This window comes from Eurosta solidaginis, chromosome 2, assembly GCF_040869045.1.
Source record: "Eurosta solidaginis isolate ZX-2024a chromosome 2, ASM4086904v1, whole genome shotgun sequence".
In the NCBI taxonomy this organism is placed as follows: domain Eukaryota; kingdom Metazoa; phylum Arthropoda; class Insecta; order Diptera; family Tephritidae; genus Eurosta; species Eurosta solidaginis.
This window is the reverse complement of record NC_090320.1, coordinates 32,763,561-32,787,327: the sequence shown is the minus strand read 5'-3', so window position 1 is coordinate 32,787,327 and position 23,767 is coordinate 32,763,561. Positions and strand designations below refer to the sequence as shown.

The following is a 23,767-nucleotide window of genomic DNA, read 5'->3' as shown; positions in this document are numbered from 1 at the left end:
GATCAGATAGCTGGATTATTTCTATTAGCTGTAGTCGTTCCCTTTATCTAGCTGATCCTTATAAATGTGAAATTGCCATAATGTAATTTCTTTGGTTATTTTTTAAACAAAGGCAGTTGTTGTTGTTGTAGCGATAAGGTTGCTCCCCGAAGGTTTTGAGTGTTATCGATGTGATGGTCCTTTGCCAGATACAGATCCGGTACGCTCCGGTAACATAGCTCCATAAAGGCGCTAGCCCGACCATCTCGGGAACGATTTATATGGCCACATTAAACCTTCAGGCCATCCCTCCCTCCTCACCCCCAAGTTCCTTGAGGAGCTTGGGGACGCCAGAGCCTCGTCTGTTGGTGAAACGGGATTCGCCGCTCGAAGGTGAGGTTGACAATTGGGTTTGGAGAAGCTATATATTGCGCTGGCAACCTGAAGGGTTGCGCTACACAACCCCTTGAATCTGGTATTTTAGTCGCCTCTTACGATAGGCATACCTACCGCGGGTATATTCTAACACCCTAACCCGCTGGGGTTCTTCCACCTCTTTGAAATACATTTATAGAGTGCTGGGCGACAGAGCTGCCTGATTGAAAGGGTTATGTAGTGCAACTCTTTAAAGGTATTTCCAGCGCAGTTTATAGGTTCTCCAACCCATTTGTCAACGTCACCTATCATGGTGAGTCCTGTTTCTTTAGTAGGCGAGGCTTTAGCGACCAGAAGTTTCGCATAGAACTAGGGATGGAAGGCGGGATGGCCTAGAAGGTTTCAGGAAGTCAGTGGTAGTGTATTTTTTGCTACAAAAACAACAATGCGGGACGGCCTTTGGAGGTATCACAATCTAAGCGTGCGAAGACTACATAACCAGATAGAGTGCTATCCGGTCTGCTCTGGACTAAATAACTTGTCCTGCAACTTGTATTAATGATCTTGTGGCATGTATTGATGCTGCGGAAATAAAGGTCTAATAATGTTAAGGGGCATTTTCTGTATGCTGAGAGTTCTGGCCAAGGGGTGGTACACTGGTTGTATGAAATGATAGTCAATCAGCGTAATGCAGCTTTTTTTATTGGTACCACCTCAGCATTTCACTTCTCTCTATTACGGGAAGTAGATGTTCTGGCGACATAGGAAGACATCCCGTAGCAGTTCTGAACGCGGTGTATTAACAGGCCTGTAGTTTCTGCCAGTTTATCTCTTTTAAGCTCGGATACCATATGGAAGACGCGTATCATACTACTGGCTGGCAAATTGCTTTATAAGTAGCTATGAGCTTTTCTGTGTCTTTGTCTCAAGTGATTTCAGCGAGGGTTTTGTTACGCCTCTGCCCTTTGAATACAATTTAGCCTGGACAAAAAAAAATTAATCGGCGCGATTTGCCTCTGAGGAGATTTAGGCCGAGCTTCTCTTCCAATTTGCGTCGTGCTCCTTTTAATTTCCCCTACAAATTGGCGGGACGGAGCATACATGGCTTACGCCGATTCTGAACGGCATCTGCAAAGCAGATGGATTTTCACTGAGTAGCTTTTCATGGCAGAAATCGCTTCCGAGTGGCGACCCCGATTGGAATTTTTTTTCTAAATAAAAGAACTTTTTCTAAATTTTTTATTTTTTTACTTTGACGGGAGTTGAACTCAGGAATGCTCGGTGTGGTAGGTGAAGCACGTTACCGCCACACCATGGCTGCATGCTCGCCGAAATGTAGGACCTGATCGAACGTCATACCCAGTTTTTTTGTGTGTGGCATACTTGGTAGCGTAAGTCGTCGTGGACCTCCAATATTGCCATGTCCACGTTGTAAATAAGGTCGCCTAAGATTTGAACGGTGACAGCGACAGATTTCGCTAGGTGAAAAAAGTTACGTTGCAGAACAGAACCGATGACTGCCGGCCACACAGATAATTTGAAGGTATCATTTTGAGAGGAGGAGCTGTAGCCCCTTCCAAGTCTTACAGAAACGTGCTGTGATTGTGTTAAAGGCTTTTGATAAGCCTAGCGCTATGAGAACTGTTCTACATTGTGATGTCCTGCGAAATGGCAATGAGGCCAAACGCTACCGGGGGAATTTTATGAAAGTTATTTAAAGAGTTATCAATCACTTACTGGAAACAAAACTGTAATATTTCACTGTGCATTGCGAGTTACATATATATGAGCTTTCGACTGCTTGAAAGCCTCTGAAAGGTCCGCTTACGAGCTAGACAAGGAGCGTCTCTTATGTCAGCCTAACCTTTGCTTCTTTAAAAATATCCACCCACCCTAATAGTTGATGCTTTGAGAGCGTGGCTTAATGAAATTTGCAAAAATTAGCAAAACTCAAAAATTGGAATGTTTTATCTTGATAATTGATAATTAAGCTCTTGATGAGCGCCAAAAAGGCAACATATAGGCAATAAATAAACATTTAATCGTAATTTGACACGATTTTGTACCAATGCATGTGAATGAGTGTGAATGTATGCGTGTAAATAGGGTCATATTCAAAATAAGTATATTACTCTAGTCAGCATTCATGCAAATTGTTTACCTGCACAACTTTTGTAACATTTTTCGCGCCCATTTCCAAATCACTCGATTTACATATAGATGCATTTAGCACAAACTTATGCATTCCAATAACATCGCCACAATCAACCAAGATGTTGCGTTTGTAAATATGAAGGAACTTCAGACTTAGCAATTGAAGTTTATTACGCCTTGGCCATTCACATACAAAATTCCGCGAGGCACTGTTGCAAACATTCTCCCTATACAACAAAAATACTCGCTAACATATTTTGTGTCATATTCATTTGTTATATTGCAGTTTTCAATTGCGAAATATGTTAGAAATTTTACCCACCAGTGGGAAAAATAATTTCACTTGCAAAGTGTGCCAACACCCTGATCCAAAGCAAATGTCAAATTCTTCTTCTTATGATTTGCTTGGAACAAAATTTTAGAGATGGCTACTTTTCAATATCAGATGGCGCCAGTGTCGCTCATTCTACCGTTCTCCATAAAAATACGCGCAATCTACTCATAATGCATAAGCTTGTGCTAAACTCATCTATATGAAAAACTGCTTATGTGTCGGAGCTATTACTCATCATGCTACGACGCATTTATGCTCATTGCTTTGCGTATTGTCCTTTTGAGCTCTTTATACACTTGAGTAGTTGATTTTTCTGCCTTCGTATTAAGGGTTGATAATGTTTAGCTGGTCTGTGGTCGCTGCTCCGGGTAAAATGCTTCAGAACAAAAACATCCGAAATCGACAACACATGCTCAGGAAGTTATATTGTGACTGGTTTGTATCTGACAAAAAACATACGAACACGTATTCTGCTCAGGTGGGCGGGTGAGTTGGTTGCATACATACATATGTACGTATACAGATACAATGTCATCTCTCGTAAAGTTTGTAGTATACACACATAGTTCAATGCAGTTACAAGCCAACCTAATATAAACGCACGCAAGTCATTTTCTGTCAAAAATGTCTCATGCACATACAACTTGTATGAGAGCAACCCAAATTGAATTTGCTGCGTGAAAACCTAACTCGATTTACAATTTTTGTTCTGCGTGACATTTAGATTTGACGTTTGCACACATACTTTACATTGTCGCAACGCATGCTTATTTGGGTTAGGGCAAAAACGCCGGTTGTTTGCGTGCGCAGTGCTGTTTTATTAGGTTGGCATGTTAACTCTGCGTTTGCATGCGAAGCCTATGCAGATACACTGAAAGAAATTTTACACGCTGTCAAGATATTGTGTCTTGTCAAGATATCTATCTAATTAATCCCAGCCTGTTTTTGAGAATCCAAGTTTTTTATTCTTAGTTTCTGGACAAAGTTCAAATGTTATAAACGTTTTTACCTATTTCGCTATTAAACTAGTATAGTTAAAAAAAAAAAAACAGTAAAAAAATATATAATTTTTCGTAAATATTTAACAATTTTTGCCAAACACATAATGTTTATATCATTGCTAAAAATAAAAAAAAATTTTTGGAAGGAAATAAGTAAACAAATTAAAAAAAATTAATATTTTTGAGCACTCATGATCCTTTTTTTAAAAGTTAACACTGAAAATCACGAAATATCGAAAATCTATTTAAAACTTTAAGCAGTTTTTCAGGTTGTACTTCTAGCTATAAAATTTACTTGCCTTCGAAAAACTAAAAAAAAATTTTTTAATTTAGAAACATGCCTAGTTGTCACTTTTCAATCTCTACATATTCCAAAAAAAATTTAAAACTTAAAAAAATTTAAACAATGTTTATAGGAACTTAACTAAACGAAAAATCAAGATTTTTAAAATCTTTCAACACTTTTCCAGTTTTCAGTTTTCAAAAATATACAATATCCAGCAAACCTGGAAAAACACAAAATCTCTAAAGTTGTAAAACTTGCTTTTAAAATTCTTTTTTACTTTAAACTTTAATTAAAAATTTTCAAAAAAAAGTTCAGCACTCTAAATTTTTCGTGTTATTATATTATTATAAAAAAAAAAAAAAACAAAAAAACGGAACCTTTTTTAAGCATTCTTAAAGTTTTTTTTGGAAATTTTTCTGACTCTTACTTTTAGGCTGGTGCGTGAGGACTTCACATATACTGAATGGGTCCAAAGTGTTAACTTTTACTTTTAGTTTAGCGGGACAGGCAGCTTCAAAGTATAAATTTTTTAAAACTTCTCGTTTTTTTTGTGTCCACAAATTAAGAAATTTCAAAAAAATTTTCAAGTAACAGCTTTCTAACTATGTATATTTTAACAAAAATCTGTAAACAAAATTTTAAAATTTTCCGAGTTTTTCTTTTATAACTATAAAACATTTATATTTTTCGAATAAATAAATGCAACATATATTCAAAATGTTAATATTTAAATCAATTTGACCTTTTGGACCTGTTCCAAATCTCCATTTTCCAACATTTGACCTCTAGTGCTTATGATATTGCAAACAAAATTTTAATACTTTTTTATTTATTTTTTTTTTTTTCAAAAGTCTCAAAATAAAATATGAAGCTTTACCAGGCATATATAGATTTGCAAATAAAGATATTTCAAAATATTTGTAGTCGACCTGGTACATCCAACGATTCCTGAAGATGACTTCTAATTGAAGTCGAAATATCGATAAATAAAAAAACGACAATATATAACATATACAAATAAAAAGTTTTTGTGTACTTTTTAATATTGTATGTCCTCGAGCTCGACAATTTACAAACATTTTTACAAACTAAAGGCCAAAAAAACAAAAAAAAAAAAAATAATATTTCAAAATTTCTAAAGAAAAAAATTTAAAATATTTTTCGAATTTTTGAAAAATTTTAACACTTATGTTTTGTCACTAAACTTTACGATATTTCAGATGCCTCAATAAAACATTTCAATATTTTTTCAAAATTATTTGAAATAAGAATAAAATTTCAAATTTTAAGCTTAAATGTAAAAAATTTAAAAAATCTTAAAAATAAAAACTGAGAAAATTTTAAAAATTTTAACTTCTTTCACAAAAATTCTCTTCCAATTTGCAATGAAAGCTCAAAACACTTTCAAATAATTTTAGAATTATTTTGGGCGTTGATATGTTACTTCTAAGATAAAATTTTAATTTTTTTTTATTAAGCTCAAAATTAAATTTGAGGCTTTACCTTGTACCTGGTTTTTTGCGATCAGTTCGATAATTTTTATTTTTTATGATTTGCAGGCTAGTCTGATCTAATTTATGCTGGTGCAAATAAAACGATTAATTCACCTTACGCCCGACGTTTCGCTGAATATTTCAGCATCCTCAGGGGCAACACTATTTATTTTCAAATTAAATAAACAAACAAAAAATAAAACTAAAGAAAAAGAAAACTTTTTTAAAAATAAGCTTTTATTATTGGTTAATAAAATTAACTAAAAAGTAAACAATAAATTGACTCTAAAGAAATATAACACTTTATAAGTTCATTGTAAGCTTAAACGATAATTAGGCTTCTTCGTCTGCGACAAAAGAATTATATATTGTACATAATTATATATTTTTAACATTAAAACTTTACACCTAAATTATTAAACCTTACAGTTTATATCACAGTTCTAATTGTTCTAATAAAAAACGTGTTAAATTTTGATGGTATAATTAAGAACATTCAGGATCTCATTTTCTTGCTATCGCAATGTAACACGCTTTTATTAGAACAATTTGGACTGTGATATAAACTGTAAGGTTTAATAATTTAGGTGTAAAGTTTTAATGTTAAAAATATATAATTATGTACAATATATAATTCTTTTGTCGCAGACGAAAAAGTCTAATTATCGTTTAAGCTTACAATGAACTTATAAAGTGTTATATTTCTTTAGAGTCAATTTATTGTTTACTTTTTAGTTAATTTTATTAACCAATAATAAAAGCTTATTTTTAAAAGTTTTTTTTTCTTTAGTTTTATTTTTTACTTTTTAGTTCGTTTTATTAAAAAGTAATAGAAGCTTGTTCTTAGAAAAGCCTTTTTCTTAAATTTAATTTAAATAGGAATTTTTTTAAATTTTTAGTAGGGTAAAATATTGTTTAAATTAGTTACGTAATCTTTACTTAGTTATTTGTAACGTTTCTCATTCTATCCATTTCTTTTAATGCATCAACTTACTTTTTAGTTAATTTTATTAACCAATAATAAAAGCTTATTTTTAAAAAAGTTTTTTTTCTTTAATTTAATTTTTTTCTTTAATTTTATTATATCATAATCCGAATATATTGGGGCATTTCATAATCGAAATAAAATGTGACTAAGTTAGTTGAAGCATTTTTGACAGAGAGCACATATAAAATTGTGTCAAACAGTGTTAAATAACTTAACTTTGCCTATGCCGCGTTCAGTTTACAACTACTTATTGCAGATCTGTCATCTGTGGGTTAAATCTGTTTTAAAATAAAATTCCTACTTTCGCTTAGCTAAAATTCCATCGCCAAAAATCTGTAAAACAAAATCAAGTGCGCAGAAAAGTATGCAACACTTACCGATAACAGCCTAACGGCGTTAGCGTTCGTTGTATCACAGAATTTTTACACTTTGAAGATGACGGCTGTTGTTTGCAAGGTTGCATTCCTTTGAGTCTTCGTTTTCACCATCTGGATTAACAAAGTCATGAGCCTGGACATTCGTGCAATTTTAGTGATGTAAATTGCATGGCGCCAGCACCAATGCGGTGCCAGCTCAATGTTAGCTCATTGACGAAATGACTCCAATCGAATTTTTGACGCTACTTAGTAGTGAGTGCGTAGTACATTTCACTTGCGCTATTGAGTGAAACGACTTTTGTGTGTCAGGCACGAGTTTGGTGTTATTGGCGCTACTGGCAATGATGACACTGAGCTGATGGCGGTAGCGCTGGTAGTTCAGTTTGAATCAGAGAAAGAATTGATGACCCGTGCAAATTATTATGGCTTTGGCCGTGTAAATTATTATGTTGTATTTGCACCAAATAAATGCTGCGGACATAACAACCGGAGTCATTTTTGAGTTGTATATTTTAAATTTAATGCACAATTAATATGGGTGTGTTTGAGCGGCCAAATAATAACAGTAGTATTGCTAAAGTGCTGCTAAGTTGGGGGAATGGGAATGTCGCTAATTTCCTAGCGATGATCAATAGATTGTCAATATTTCGTTAAACGGACACGCGAAATTGCCACATCTGCTCAAATTTTCCAAGTTTTTCCATTCTTGATTTAACTTAAGCTGTTATGCCAATATTTTTCGGCCAGCTTTTTTCAAATAGGTAATTTTTCCAAAAGCAAAATAAATTACAGAGTTAAACAGCCTAAAAATTCAGCTATGTTGGTTATACACAGAAATACAACAGAGGGTTGTGTCTCCGCTTTTCGCAAGCGTTGAGATTCACCACGCGTGATACGCGTGATTCACCACGTCTAAATATCACAATCCACGGATAGATACCGGCGGGTTTGTATGGGACTTAGGCTGTTATGCCAAAGTAAATACAAATCTTTACCGATAACTGTGTTATCGATTAATTTATCGAATTCTAACAAAGTAATATTGCATTGTCATCGGAGTTATACATGTGTGCAAAATTTGAGCTCAATCGGACACCGGGAAGTGTATCAAATTTAACTTGCAAGATTCCATTACAGACAACAAAAGTGAAACTAAATAAAAGCTTATAATATTTTATGTTGAAAAGCACATACATATAAATTAACACAGTATTTTTAAAGTAAACAAAAATTCTACACTTACAACAATATCGGGCAATATTAACATTTACTCATCAGTACCACCTTGTGTGGTAGTCTTGTCATAACTAATTTGTTTTCTGTTTAGACAAAGCATGTATGCTGCGGCAATATTATCGCTATCTTCCTTCTTGTTCATGGTCCTTTCTCTGTTTTCTAAAATGTGCAAGCTTTCCAAGGTATATCTCGTCATTTCTCTTTTCTCCTTATCAATAATTGTCGTGTTGGTAAAAGCAGCTGTATGGCCGTTGCTAATCATATGTTGTGATAGGGCTGTAGTGGGTTTTTGTTTTTTTATGTCTGCTTCGTGTTCGGCAATGCGAATACCTAGTGCGCGCTTTGTCGTCCCAATGTATGCTTTATCGCATTGCTGGTTTTCTTTTCCCATGCATTCAATTTTATATATGACGTTGTTTTGTTGTTGCTTGTCTATTGGAGATTTTGTTCTTGTGTATATTTTGGATAATGTATTGTTGGACCTGCAGGCTAGTGTGATGTTTTGTTGTTCGAGTATATTGTGATCGATGCTTGCACTTAATTTCGGTATGTAAGTCACACTGTAGTATTTCTTTATATCTGTTGTTACTGTGTTAGAAGGTATGTTGTGTTGGTTGCTGTTTTTCATGGTTTCCTGGTTGATTAATTCGTGTATAAGGTGGTCGGGGTAGTTATTATTTTTCAATATTGCGTGTATCTTTTCTAAATTAGCATCATGGAAATATCGGTGGCTTAGCGTTAGTATTTTGTGTATAAGATTCTTCGCTGTATTAATTTTGTACTTGGTCGGTTGGGACGAAAAGAAATTGATCAGGCGACCAGAGGATGTTGGCTTCGAGTACCAATTTAATTTGATTTTGTTGTTATCTCTATATATGCGAACATCGAGGAAAGGGATGCTCGCGTTCTCCTCCATTTCCATGGTGAACTGGAGATTGTGGTGGTAATTGTTAAGAATCTCTAGAATTTTATTCACGTCATTACGTTTTGCTATTGCAAAAACGTCGTCTACATATTTGGTCAAGAATTTTATGTCAATATTGTGTTGTTGTTTAAGCTCCGAGATGGTGTGGTCAAAAAGGTCGTCCATAATAATATCGCCGATTGTAGGTGAAAGTGGGTTTCCCATTGGCATTCCAAAAGTCTGAGTGTATATTTTGTTATTGCACATATAGTAATTATTCTCTCTGAGACAAAAATCTAGAATTTGTTGGAACTTGGCTTTATTGATCTCAGTTTTATTTTGTATTTTCTCCCATTTTCTCATTATAATTTTAGTTGCTAACATTGTAGGTATATTCGTAAACAAGGACACAACATCAAAGGAAACTAAAACATCTTCGTCACACACATTAATATTATTCAATCGGTCTTTCAATATGAACGCATTTTTCACATTATGTTCTTCTGAAATAAGAGGTTTAAGTATTTGTCCAACGAATTTTGACAGGTTATAACAGGGTACCATAATTGATGAAGCAATAGGGCGTAAAGGTATCTGTGGCTTATGGATTTTTGGTAGCCCATATAGCCTCGGCGCTGCTGCGGCCGTGCAAGTTAATTGCTGTTTCTCTTTCTTATTTATTTGTTTTGTTTTGTAAAGTTCCTCTACTATTTTGTTGTTTTTTCTTTGTAGCGTACTAGTTGGATCTGTTCTAATAGATTTATATGTATTCTTATCCTCTAATAATTCGTTCATTTTATCTGTGTACTGAGATTTGTACATTGCTGCAGTCTTACTTCCCTTGTCCGCATCTGTTATAACAATGTTAGTGTGAGCTTTAAGGAACGCTTTCGTTTGATTAAATGCCGCAAGTATGAATTTTTCGGCCGAATTGTGTTTAATGTTGCGTTTGAAAAGTAGTATACTATTGCTCACCTTGTTTCGCGCTATATCTTTAACCTTTTCGTCTTTTATGCCCATGATTACTTGTTCCATTTCCGCTATAATACGTATTGGCGAGAAACTTTTGCTTGTTGTTTACCATTTGTTACATTTCTGGCTTTAAAATCTACGATATTTCAGAAATCCCTACCACATAAAAATTTTCATATTTTTTTCAAAATCAAAAATTCTTCAAAAATTAAAAAAAAATTCCGAATTTTGGAATATTTAAACATTAAAAAGTAAACTGTCATTAAAATTTAAGATATTTCGTAAATTCCAACAAAAAAAATTAATATTTTTAAAGAATAATGTTTTATATTTTTTAAATATTTTTTCAACAATTTTAACATAGAAAAAAATTTATATTTTTTTCGAATATTTTAAAGGCTTAAACCTTTAATATTCTCCCTACAAAATATACGAATGTTAAAAAAAATCATTTTAAAAATTAGGTTTTCAACAATTAAAAAAAAATGTATCTCTGTGTATGTTTTTGTAAAATGAATGTTTACTACTTCCAAAAATCTTTTCGAGGAATAAATAAAAATACATTTTTCGAATTTAAGAATATATATATTTTAAACAGTAAAATAAATAAATAAATGCAAGGCGCGATAACTCCGAAGAGATTTTAGACCGAGCTTCTCTTCCAATTTGCATCGTGACCCATTTTAATTGTTCCTACAAATTGGCGGGACGGTGCCTACATGTTTTATACCGACTCCGAAAGGCATCTGCAAGGCACACGAATTTTCACTGAGAAACTTTTCATGGCAGAAATACAGTCGAAGTGTTTGCAAAATCACTGCCGAGAGTCGACCCCGCTTAGAAAAACTGTGTTTTTGTAATTGAAATTTTTGTTTTTCTAACTTTTCGATGTTGCTTTGACCGGGAGTTAAACCCACGATCTTTGATGTGGTAGACTGTGTCCGCTACCACCACACCATAGATACAAACAGTAAATTGCCATTAAAATTTAAAATATATCAGAAATTCTAACAAAAAATTTTATATTTTTTCACAACATAACACTTTTCCACAATTTCAACATAGCAAAAAATTCATTTTTTTCGAGTTTTCAAATATTTTAAATCTTTATTATTCTGTCTCCAATATTTATGACATTTCAGAAATTCCAAAAAAAAAACATTCTTTTCAGAATTTAAAGTTTTTCAAAAATTACAAAAAAAAGAACAAATCTTTTTTGAATTTTTCGAAAATTTAAAATATGTATTTTTTCCAAAAAACATTTACATTTTTTCAAAACTAAAGATTTTTTAACAGTTGCAAAAATGAAAAAATTCTAATTCTTTTCAAATGTTTGGAAAACTTTAAATTTTTGTTACTCTACCACCAAAATTTACGGTATTTCGGATATTCCAAAAAAATAACTTTTTTTCAAAAAAAAAAAAAACAATTTTTAACAGTTTAAAACAAGTAAAAAATAATTTTTTTTTTTTGGAATATTAAATTTTTTAATAATCTTTTACCAAAGCTTACGATATTTCAGAAACCCCCACACAATTTTTTTCTATTTTTTCAATATCAAAGAAAAAAATGTAAATGTTGTTTTCGAATTATTGGAAAATTTAGAATTTTTACTGCTGTATCACGAGAATTTACGATATTTCTGAAATCACAACAAAAATTTAAAAAGTTTTTCAAATATTTTTGCAACTTCTCGAAGTTCTACGTGAGCAGCTCAAAAATTTTGGAAGCTTACTGGAAATATCATATTTTACAAACTTTAGGAAAGTTTTCGAGTGATCAGTTGTAATTTAAATTTAGATGCCAATTATGTATAAAGCGACGATTAAATTTTTCTCGTGTGAACTAAAATTTTAAATTTGTTTTTGAATTTTTGAAATAATTTAAATTTTGAATAATCTGTTACCAAAATTTACAATATTTCAGAAATCAATGAAAAAATGTTAATATTGTTTTCGAGTTATTGGAAAATTTTTAATTTCATCAATAATCACGACATTTGAGAAATCCCAACAAAAAATTTAATGATTTTTCAAATATTTCGAAGTTTTACTCTTTACCAGGTCTAAAATTTGGGAAACTTCACCGAAAATATCAAATTTCACAAACTTTAGGAAAGTTTTCGAGTTAAAGCCCTGAAACAGGGAGCCAACTTGTATTTTTTAAATGTGGAATTACGTTACTTTTTTGGTATTGGCCTATAAACTCAGGCCCTTAAACAGAGGTAAAACGACTTCTGTGAAATATGGGATGAATTTAGCTTCTTTTTGAGTCCCCACTCAACAGAAGAACTTAATATCATACTGATGCTATTATGATCTACATTGCTTACAAAAAAAAAAAATGTTTCAGGTACGAGCTTAAAAGTTCAGAAGATGAACAATGCCGATGTATGCTCCGTACTTACCCCAACTTTCTACAGTACGACCGCAATATCTTTTGTTCTCAGAGTCATAGAGAACTTCTTTCCATGAACGTGGCTTGGGACGCTCTGGTGGACGCAAATAATATGGCGAATGGAATGCATCTATGGATTCCTCAGCGACTGTAGGCATACTGATGAATGCTGCTAAGCTACAGCAATCCTTTTAAATTAACACTTGAAATCAAATTTTATTTCAAAAAGAACACTACGACGTACGATGTAATTGCTTTTATTTATACAAATAATTTTTTTAATCCGTTTTCACGCCGCTCAACTTACGTAAATCGCTTATAATATTAATCGAAAATTAAGCATAAAAATCACAATAACAATACTTAAAAAAATCACAACTGCATCTCAAGTTACATTGCGGTATACCGTAAGCCGTCATTCGCCGTTGTCTTACGAGTGCGTGTTTCTTAGGACTTCACGCTTGAACGAATGATCCCCGTTTGAATACAATGAATAGTCTCAATCTATTATGATCATCTAATCAACATCGAAGAAATAATCATTCCGCTTCGTCCGGAGCACGGCTGTGATGGTGGTGTTGCTGTGTGTATGATAGTTATTATCCGGTGCGACACTTTTTCGTGCGATGAATGCATTGGTGGTGACAAATATGTAAATTATGAGCTGAAGGAATTGTGGTGGGGTGTTTATAGTAGGTCAGCGCTAGCATGTATTGGCTGAATACGGTTTTAGGGCTGTGGGTCGACACTGATGCCGCCACGATCATGCGACAATCAGTGCTAAGAAAAATTTAATGTATACACACATTCAGAATAATAACAATTAGTATATATAGAGCGGGACTTAGTAATTTGGGGCACAATTTCAATTTTTTAATGAAACGTGCGGATCAGCCAATGCAATGATAGCATATTTTTCTTCTGCTTGTAGCGAAGGTTTTGGGTCGTTATAGCGTTGTTGATGGTCTTTTGTCGGATATTGATTCGATATGTCCCAGAAAATAGCATAATTGAGGTACAAACACGGCCATTGCGGGAACGTGAAATTTTTGTATAATCACGTTGAACCGTATTGATCACCCAACAGACTTTATCCGTGAGGAACTTGGATTCGCCAGCCCTCGCCTGCTAAGTGGAGAGGGATCGCCAGTGATAAAAGATGTCGAGAATTGTGTGGGAAAAAGCTTTACGTTGCGTTAAATCTCATTCGTATAGGACCTTTTCAGAATGTTAGAAATCTTTCGAAAAACTTGTCGAAAACACACCTATAAAAATTCGATGACAAACCGTTGACTTGTCGATAAGACACCGAAAACTTGTTTACACATCGAAAACACACCGATAATTCATCGATAAAAAATTGTTAACATTTCAACCACAAATCCATAAATTTTCGATAGTAAATCGATAAAAAGATCGACAATCCGTCATTAAAATTTTTCGTTTACAAATCGAGTGTACACTAAAAAATCGACAATGAGAAAGCGGCAACACTCTGATACCAAATCGATTACCTCTCGGTAACAAATCGATATCTATTCGATAGTAAATCTCGATAACTCTATGTTCTGGTTGGTTGCTGTGCCTGCCGAATAACAAAGCTCCGAGCCCAAGTCGCGACCGGGCGCCATTTTGGTGGACATTTCTCCTGGTATCAATTGCCGCTGATTTCGTATGGCTAGTCGGTACTTCATTCGGACCATTTGGGGCGGACCATGAACCTGCTGATATCTTTTACAGAGCATTTAGCTACTTCCTTAAGTTCCGGCAGTATATAACTGCCCATAAAAGATTTCTTTCCTTGACCTATTAGGTAGGTCCTCTGTTCTCTTACTGTCGTAATTAGGCCATGTTAGCTTGGTTATCATGCAAGTGTCCGAGGAGTACCAGTTGGAGACAGCTAACTCCTTGAATCTTCTATGTATGTTTCTTTTAATTGATGTAAGTCGGCGATGCATCTCGGCAGCCTCCAGCAGTGCCCTTGCAAGTTCGTATGCTTTCTCGTTTCCCCTCGATATTCCTGTGACCAGGTACCCTTATAAGGGTTATGTTTGCGAAATTAGCCTTAACTTGTCGAAAAAAATGGAATGGACGCCAATAATATGTCGATAACAATCCGATAACTGGTCGAAAACGGTTGTTATCGATATCAAATATCGTTAGTACTTGTATAACAGTTCCAGTTTCGGACTTTTCCTTGACTTTTCTTTTTGATTAGTGATGATATAAAAGGTAAAGGGCGATTTAACTAATGAGTGTCCAAAAATCGTGAGTCTCTCCTGGCCTTCGGAGCCCTGCAACAAATCCGCCCCTGAGCATATACAAAGGTGCACATTTCAACAATGCTACAAGTTAAAGTATTATTAAGCTATCTAAAATATATATGATGCATGTACCTATGTACATACATATATATGTATATTGTCATTCATATGAATACTTTTGGAGGCTACCAATTTAGCTTGGAACGTTTTTCTGAGTCGATGAAGCTGCTAACGACCGTCTAATATTGAAATATTTAGACAAAAAGTGTTGTTGCTTTGTCGAGTTTAGCTCAAGCTCAATTTAGATTTGGATTAGAAGCGTTGACGCTTATATGAATATGAGACATACTTAATGGATATGATCCATACGCATACTTTTGCAAGTACAAATCTTTGCACAAATGCATATACAATGACGTATATGCGGATTTTATGCCAAATCTGAATTTCACAGCTATCGGACCTATTAGACTGTGGTTCTGTATAAATTTATGTACAGAAGTACGCACATAATAACTAGTATAGGTTGTTGTTTGTGTAAGCTGTATGCGAGTGTGAGTTTAGTAACCATGGATACTTCTATTTGTGGATATATATATCGCTGCATAAAGGTATAAAGATTGATTTATGTATATGCCTATGTATTTAGATAAATTATTATGAAGTATACGCACACCTCAGTGTCTTAAATGATCTATTAGTTGAGCGACTTATCTCTTTTGTAGGGATATAATATTTTGAAGGCTGAATTCAATACAATTAGGCTAGTTGCGATCTTAGTTATATACATATATACAAATTCATATACTTAATCTGCTTTGAATTGGCTTGTTTTTTCCATTTGCATATACATACATATAACTTAGTTTTAATTCCAATAATTCTTTTTTTATCGAAATCTAATTTGAAAGCCATACAAAATTTGTTCTTACCCATGATGCCAGCTCCCGTTCTTCCGTCATCTAATTTCGATTCATCCGTGAACGAGGCCTGTGAGTGAGGGTCATTATAAGGATTCTCTGTTACCCAATGGGTTCTGTCCACAATGGACACTTCAAAGTTCTCATCGCACTCCTTATGCCAATGCAAACTAGTCGATGCATTTTGCTTAATTTTGCTGTTGCCACTCTTTTCGTGGCCTTCTGCCACCAACTAGGGAAGCATAAAAAATTGGCTTTACAAAAGTATTAAATGTGCATATATCCTTTTCGTAAAAGGAAATGGAAAAGTTCAAGTCAACGAAACTGAATGGCTGATTTTCAGAGCATCGCATTGTCCACAACTAAGTATGTAATATGAAAACATACTGCTGACATCAATGAGATGATTGACGATCTGCAACAATATCATGAAGGCTTGTAGTACCAAAACTCGGTATTGGGACCCAACCTTTATCTACACATGTAAACCAAGCATTGGGAAAGGCTCATTACATGCCAACCGAATAAAAACGCATTGCTTTTGCGTAGCGCACGCACATAAAATACTTTTTTGCCCAAACCGAAATAAGCATGCTTTGCGACAATGTAAAGCATGTGTGCAAACGTCAAACTGAAATGTCACGCAGAACAAAAATTGGAAATCTAGTTAGGTTTTCACGCAGCAAATTAAATTTCGTTTGCTCTCATACAAGTTGTATGTGCATGAGACTTTTTTTGACAGAAAATGACTTGCGTGCGTTTATATTAGATTAGGTTGTCTTCTTAAGCAGAAAGCTGGTGTAAAAATATATAGCGGCAGAGGTATTACAGCAACGATGCGGGAATCTAAGGTCGTGAGCAGGCTAGCCGCATCGACAAGACATATACATTAGATTGGGTCGATTTATTAACCGATATCGCGCCATCGATTTCCGATAGGATTTGGGCTCTGGAAAAAAAAGTTCCACTACGCACACCCAAAAAAATAATTTTCGAGCCTGCGAAATTTAATTTTTTTTGACTTTTTTTCGACTTTGATTTTTAATGTTTTTTTCATGACCTACTAAAAAGATTTTCATTTGATTGTAAAATTTTCATGTATACCCGTCCGACCTAAAAATATCCGCTAAAAACGTTGGCAATGACAGTTTTTTGTAACAAAAAAAATATTTTTATCGACCCACCCTATATTGTACATACAATGCTGTAAAATAGAAAGACATTAAAAAAGGAGATACAAATAGTTTGAAAGTTGCACTACAGAAAGAGGGGAAAAAGTGGTGTTATGCCAAGATCTGTTCTCTGCAGAAGCTTGCTTTGCTTTTCATTCGAAGTGGATTTTTTCGTGTCAATTATGCGTAAGAGGACGTAAGGGCCAATAATGGGCATGGCCTTGTTATTTAGACTCCTTGCGCAGTTGTGCATTCACAACTCATTACACTCATGTTAACGTGATGTTGGAGACGGTCTAGCAGCAGACCTAAATAGTGATCTAGCAGCAGATCGAGATGAACATCCGTATCCGGCTTCCACGAACTTGAGAGAGAAAAATTTGAGCCCGTTGAAAGAAGATTTTATTTGATAAATCTGTATATAAAAAAGAAACACAGCGAGGAAGTTTCTGGGCCCATGAGAAGCATGGAAAAGGCTTACTAGATCTTCAGAGAGCCGATGTGATAAAGCGGTGATCTTAAAAACGACTCTTCCCCAATTAGATATGAGTATACCATATTTTACGTCTGAAGCACGCCAATATAAATATAGTCCGTACAGAGATTGTAATAATACGTACAGTTATATTTTTTTATGTGTGTGAGCTAATAATTTTTGCTCAATTTATAGAGTTCAGTGTCAGAGGAAGCAATATTTCATAGCTAATTTTGTACATATAGTATCTAATAGTTAGTAAGCTAGACGAGTACAAATATAAATTGGTCTCTTAGGTATATGAAATTATAGTAGGGTTCATATTTATATATGTATGTACATTAGCACCAGTACGTGGGTAAATGTGTATCTCTGAAATTATAAAAACTAATGAAAGCTATAGCGAAATAAGCAAATAGACCCTAAACACGGGTAGTAATTATGATCCAAAGCCTGCTAAAGAAATACTTGATCTCTTTTGGTGCTCCCAATTAGCTACAGCAATCGCGAAACAGTAATAGCTGGTGTGACTCATTATATAGTGGTCAAATCGTTTAGGTGATGATGATAATGATCAACAATTTTGGTTACATTCAACACATTTTTTTGAGTTTGAAACAACTTTTCCTAGAAATCGGTGCTCAAAGCTCTCATGTAAGTTTCGCCCTTTAGGCGATCGCGAGCATATTTCTCATCATTGAAAGGTTAGATACTGCATATAAGACTTCATTTCTGAATCTAAAGATATTCATTATGACTACAAAAAGATTCCCAAAACTTGAAAAAAAAAATTATGATTTTTCACCATTTTTGGACATAAACAAAAAAATGTAAGACGCGATAACCTCCGAAGAGATTTTAGGCCGAGCTTTTCTTCCAATTTGCGTCGTGCACCTTTTAATTTTTCCTACAAATTGGCGGGACGGGACCTACTTCTTTTATGCCGACTCCGAACGGCATCTGCAAGGCCGATGAGTTTTCACTGAGAGCTTTTCATAGCAGAAATACACTCGGATTGCTTGCCAAACACTGCCGAAGGGCGACCCCGCTCAGAAACATTTTCTTCTAATTGAAAAAACTTGTTTCTAAAATTTTGATGTTGCTTTGCCCGGGGAGCGTATCCAGGATCTTAGGTGTGGTAGGCGGAGCGTGCTACCATCATACCACGGTGGACATATGTAGATACAAAAAATTGTACATTTCTTAATCGTCTTGGTATCAGGAAAAGTTATGAAGAATATACACTACATATTGCTAAACATGAAAAATAAATAAATAAAAAAAAAAATTGTCGGCACCCTGTAATCGTACACAAGAGTAGTATATCAAAGCTAATGAAACTATGGTTGTAGGCATGAAGGAATCGGGATCGATATAGACTTCCTTATATCAAACTTGCTAACATCGAAAATAATTTGACCAGGTCATGTACGTCCGCCGGTCCGTTAACAGGTTAAATTAAGTAGAATAAGATATAATTACGAAATTTTACATACATTAGCATCACTATGATGTTAGTAAATAATCACAACAACAAAAAAAGCACGCAGGCGCACTTATGTACAAGGCAACGAAGAATATTCCACACATATAACCAGCAGTTCGAAGCGAAGAGATTATTTCGCATACACATATATAGTCAGCAGATAAGAGCAGAAGTTGTTACTCACGCGTACACACGCATATGCAAAACCGAAATAGACCCTGATGATATACCGCCTTTAGTAATTAGTACATCCACCCTTGAGATCACTCACAAAATAAAGAACCTTGGGTTTATAATAAATAATAAACTTAGCTGTGGTGATCATGTTAACAAATTGGTAAGCAATGTTTACTTTATTCTGCGTAGGTTGAGAATGTCTGCAGCGTTTACGCCACAAGAGACACGTAAAAAACTCGCGATACAATTGATTGTGCCCCATTTTATGTACGCGGAATTAGAATATAGTAAACTTGACTCGGTATCAGCAAATAAGGTAAATGTAGCCTTCAACAATCTTACACGGTATGTTTATGGCATAAGTCGTTATGCTCACATATAACCATGGCACGACAAAATTTTGGGTTGTAGTATTATGCAATATTTGGCCGCCAGGAACTGTATTTTCATGTTTAAGTTGCTGGAATGGAAAACCCCTAAATATCTGTATGACAAGATTCAATTAACCAGATTTCAGAGACTAAACAGCTTAATAATCCCGAAATATAGTAAACTAACATCTAGCCGGCTGTTTTTCATTAGTGCAATTAAAATGTGGAACAGGATTCCAGAAAATTTAAAATAACAACTAAATAGAAGCAACTTCAGAAAGCTAATATACAAATATTTTAGTGACCTCGATATGACGCTGGCCTCGTAACTACAAATAAGCTGCTAATATCGTAAACTCTATTTTCTGTCTCTCTCTCTATTTTCTAAATTTCACTTACTATCTATATCATTTACTGCCTTAAATTGTTAAGTGCATTGCATTAGTATTAAGCTTGAATCATATATTTTATTTTATCTTTTAAGTAATGTTTTTTTAAATATAAATACTAAATAATAGAATGTATCCCATTGCTGATGTACATATAAAATACTGACTAGTCTTAGCTGTACAATGAAATTAATTAAATAAATGTTATGTTATGTTATATTATGTTATGTTATGTTATGTATGTTATATAGCTAAATAACCACGCATGAGATACAACTCTTCCAGGAGCCATGCTCGTGAAAGGTCTAGACCTTAGGAGAAATAGGCGAACGAGAGTATAAAAGCAGTGCAGGCTGAGGAATCAATTTTTTTTTAAGTACTACTCCCAAAGTATAGTCTAAATAAAGACCATTTTGCAATACTGAATGTTGATTCGAACGTTAGCAGAAGGTGCAATATAATCGGAATCTCCCAAAATTCGTTTCAATATCATGTCAAAATTCGGCAGAGAGATTTTTCTTATTACTGTAAATACACCAAGCGATACCGGTATAGTTCGGAAGAAGCCCAAACGGAGCCAAAGAAACCACGCCAAATACACCAAATGATCCCAAAGTTGTCCAGAAATTATACGAAAACAATCCTACAATTTTTGTTTTATTAATACGAGTTACCCAAATCGAAAGCGAAAAAAGGTATAAATTAAACCATTTTTTTTTTAATTCGTACTATGCGCCTAAATAAACATTTTCTCACACCTAAACCTGCATGTAGTGTAAGTCAATAAAGAAGCAATCAAGCTGATCGATGCACTCAAATTGTAAACAATTATCAGATATAATAAACTACAACAACAAGCCAATTTAAATCACTGTTTGTTTCTCGTAAACATGGAATGCTCTCAATCAAATCAAAATCAAATCAATCGATAAGATATGATTTTCAGTTGATGAAACCACTAGCTACGGGCACCATCAAGAGGTTTTTCGTGATTTTACGAACCAACGCGAGTGCAGAAAGAAATTGCTCATACGTCCAACAACAACATAGTAAAACGTTATGATCAAGAGAAGGGAAAACATTGGGCGTGAGAGGGAGGTTGTGTGTAGGCGTGGTCGCTGTCACTAATTATCTAAGTAAGGTTAGCTTTCTGTGCAATTTGCTTTTGCACTAATAATACATAAGGTATATGCATATCTGTATTTATATGTGCTAGCTTGTATGTGTGTGTGTGTAGCTACATACTTTCTGTATGTGTCGCGTTTGAATTTTTTTATTTTTTTTTGTTTGAAAAACTGCTCTCAACATATGTTAGGTCTGATCACCATTAACCACACGCGTCTGGCATTGACTGGGGATCTTTTTATTTTATTTACCCTCCTTTTCTTCATCTTGAAAATTTGGAATAATGGTTATAGCTCATGATGATATAATCATAAATGAAAATTAAAATTTTTTTTCGATAATAAAATCGCATCATCGATAATAATAATACAGAAACGAGGGTGTTGAGATTCAAGGGGTTGATGAGCGAAATACAAAACTTTACAGCTTCAGAGGTTTCGCAACCCAATTGTAAACCTCACCTACGGGAGAGGAATCCTGTTACAAATGTGAATGTACCATTCACATTTTTATCTGGCTAGGCTCTGGCAACCCTAAGTTCCTCACGGAACTAAAATGTGTGGGGGCGGGATAGCCTAGAATGTGGTCATATTATTCGTTCCAGAGATGGCCGCACTATACCTTTAATGGTGCTTGTTACCGAAACGTACCGGATCTGTATCCGGCAAAGGACCTACAACATAGACATCAATCCTCAAAACCCTCGAGAGTATCTTTATCGCTATATAACAGCAACAACAACAACATGTCTGGGTGTTTGAAAAGCCAATATTTTTAGTACGCATGTTTGCGTATTAAAAGGAAATTTTCATTGGCATAATTTTCCTAATTATGTTACTATTGATCTGACCAGAACATTAGTGTTATCTATCTTGTTGAAACGCCATTGGTTTCCAGAGCGACACAGCCAAACAACTGTTTTATATATATTTTATATATTTATTTATTTATTACGACTCTAAGAGCTTAGTTCAAAACTTAAAAATATGATTGCATTAATTAACAATGTGTACTTAATCTAAATTTTTAAATTAAAAAAAAAAATGAATTATGACACATGTATCACTAATGCATTTAAATCTCAACGACTATATCATTTAATCGGCCTAGATTTGGTGTAGTCATACAACCGGCTGGTAAATAAGTTTCTATCACAATTTTTTATATATTCAGGTAGTTCGTTGAAGTATTTCAACCATTTGTAAAAAATACTATTTTGTTCTGATTCTGTTTTATAATTTGGCAATTTAAAATTATTTCTCTGCCTTGTATTTATATCATGGACCTCGTAATTAAATGTAATACCTGTTCTGAGATACTCTGGCAAAATTCCGCTCCGCAAGCGGAAAGCACATTGCTTTATTTTGCATTTTTTGCAACTTATCAATTTGCGAATCTTTCATAATAAAAAATATTGGTGAGCAATAAATAAAGTAAGGCTCAACTATGGATCTATAGACCTTTACTTTGTAATAATTACTTAAGTTTTTACAAGTTTGTTGAATAAACCATAATTTTTTTGCTATTTTACTTACTGTATTATGCATGGCATCATGGGCATCAAATTTTAATTTGCAATCAATCTGAACACCCAACTATTTAATCGTATTTACTTTTTCTATTTCAATATTATTTATTGTAATAGTTTCAAAATTAGCTATTTTTTTTCTTGAAATAAGCATGTATTTAGTTTTTTCTATATTAATTTTAAGTCTGTTAGTACACAGCCAGATATGAAGTGCGTTTAAGTCACTTTGTAACTTGATTCTTGTATCATTTTCATTTTTGCCATTTGTTGAAATTAGAGCATCATCAGCGAAAAGTTTTATGGAGCTGAATTTCAAAACAGAATTTATATCATTAATATAAATGTTGAATACAATTGGTGCAAGAACAGAGCCTTGGGGTAGGCCAATCTTAACATCCACTTCGTCTGACATTTTCGAACCAATTACTGTTCTTTGTTTGCGATTTGTTAAGAAATCTTTAAATCAATCCAGTTCGCAGAAATGTTTTTTCTAAATCCTGATTGTTGAGGTATGAGTATATTTTTTTATTCCAAGTATTGAACCAACTGGTTTTTTACCACAAGTTCTAAAATCTTTTCATCACTGGCCAGTGTATTTATCGGACGTAACTCCTCTGCTTTTATTGTGTTATTAATTTTTCGATTGGCACAATGGTAGAAGTTTTCCAAATACCCGGAACTATGCCACTACTTAAACTTTCATTTATGATTTGCGCATAGAAGTATCCCAGATATGATATCATGTCTTTAAGAACACCATCTGATAACAGCTTTTTACCACCTCGCTTATGCGGCAGTTACCCACCGACGTGTGCCGTACGTACGGACGTTTGTCGTAGGAAGCACGTTTGACCGAACTCTCAAACCCGTAGGAATCAATGTGTGCGTCTGTGTATGTACATGTACATAACATATTTGTGTGTGTATTGTTTACAACAAAGCATTGTTGCCATTCGCCAGTTTGCATGCATGCTTATGGAAACATCAACTTTTTCCAATTTAATTTTTGATATTGTAAAAGGCCGGAATACATATTAAATAAATATAAATAGATTACATATTTATAATCAGCACTTTTAAATAGTTATTTCGAATTATTTTCACAATTTTTCAAACTTTAATTAGGTGTTTTTGCATAAAATTGCAAACGGTCAAAAATTAGCGCACAAAAGTTTACTAGGCAACTCTGTCTAGTGAGAGAGCGATCAGCTGACACGTTCTTACGGAAAAAATCCAAATTGTTTTGATTTCTACGTTCCGGGCTACGTACGTACGGGCGTTGTACGTCGGTGAGTTTTCGTTTACATTGTACACTCATAAGATAGGTCGTGTCAGCTGACACGTTTTTGGTACGTACGTTCGTG

General features: G+C 34.1%; 1 protein-coding gene and 1 long non-coding RNA gene across 2 annotated transcripts in view; one reads left to right on the top strand and one right to left on the bottom strand.

Moving 5' to 3' along the window:
* Positions 1 to 13,047, bottom strand: part of nrv2 (nervana 2) — a 69,322-nt gene extending 56,275 nt beyond the window's left edge. Inside the window, exon 1 of the mRNA XM_067764841.1 lies at positions 12,507 to 13,047. Within this exon, the coding sequence (XP_067620942.1) occupies positions 12,507 to 12,654 (148 nt within the window). The 5' untranslated portion in view covers positions 12,655 to 13,047. The remainder of the gene's footprint in view (positions 1 to 12,506) is intronic.
* The window catches only part of LOC137239494 (uncharacterized), a 123,351-nt gene that overhangs the window by 74,526 nt on the left and 25,058 nt on the right, over positions 1 to 23,767 (top strand). The window lies entirely within an intron of this gene.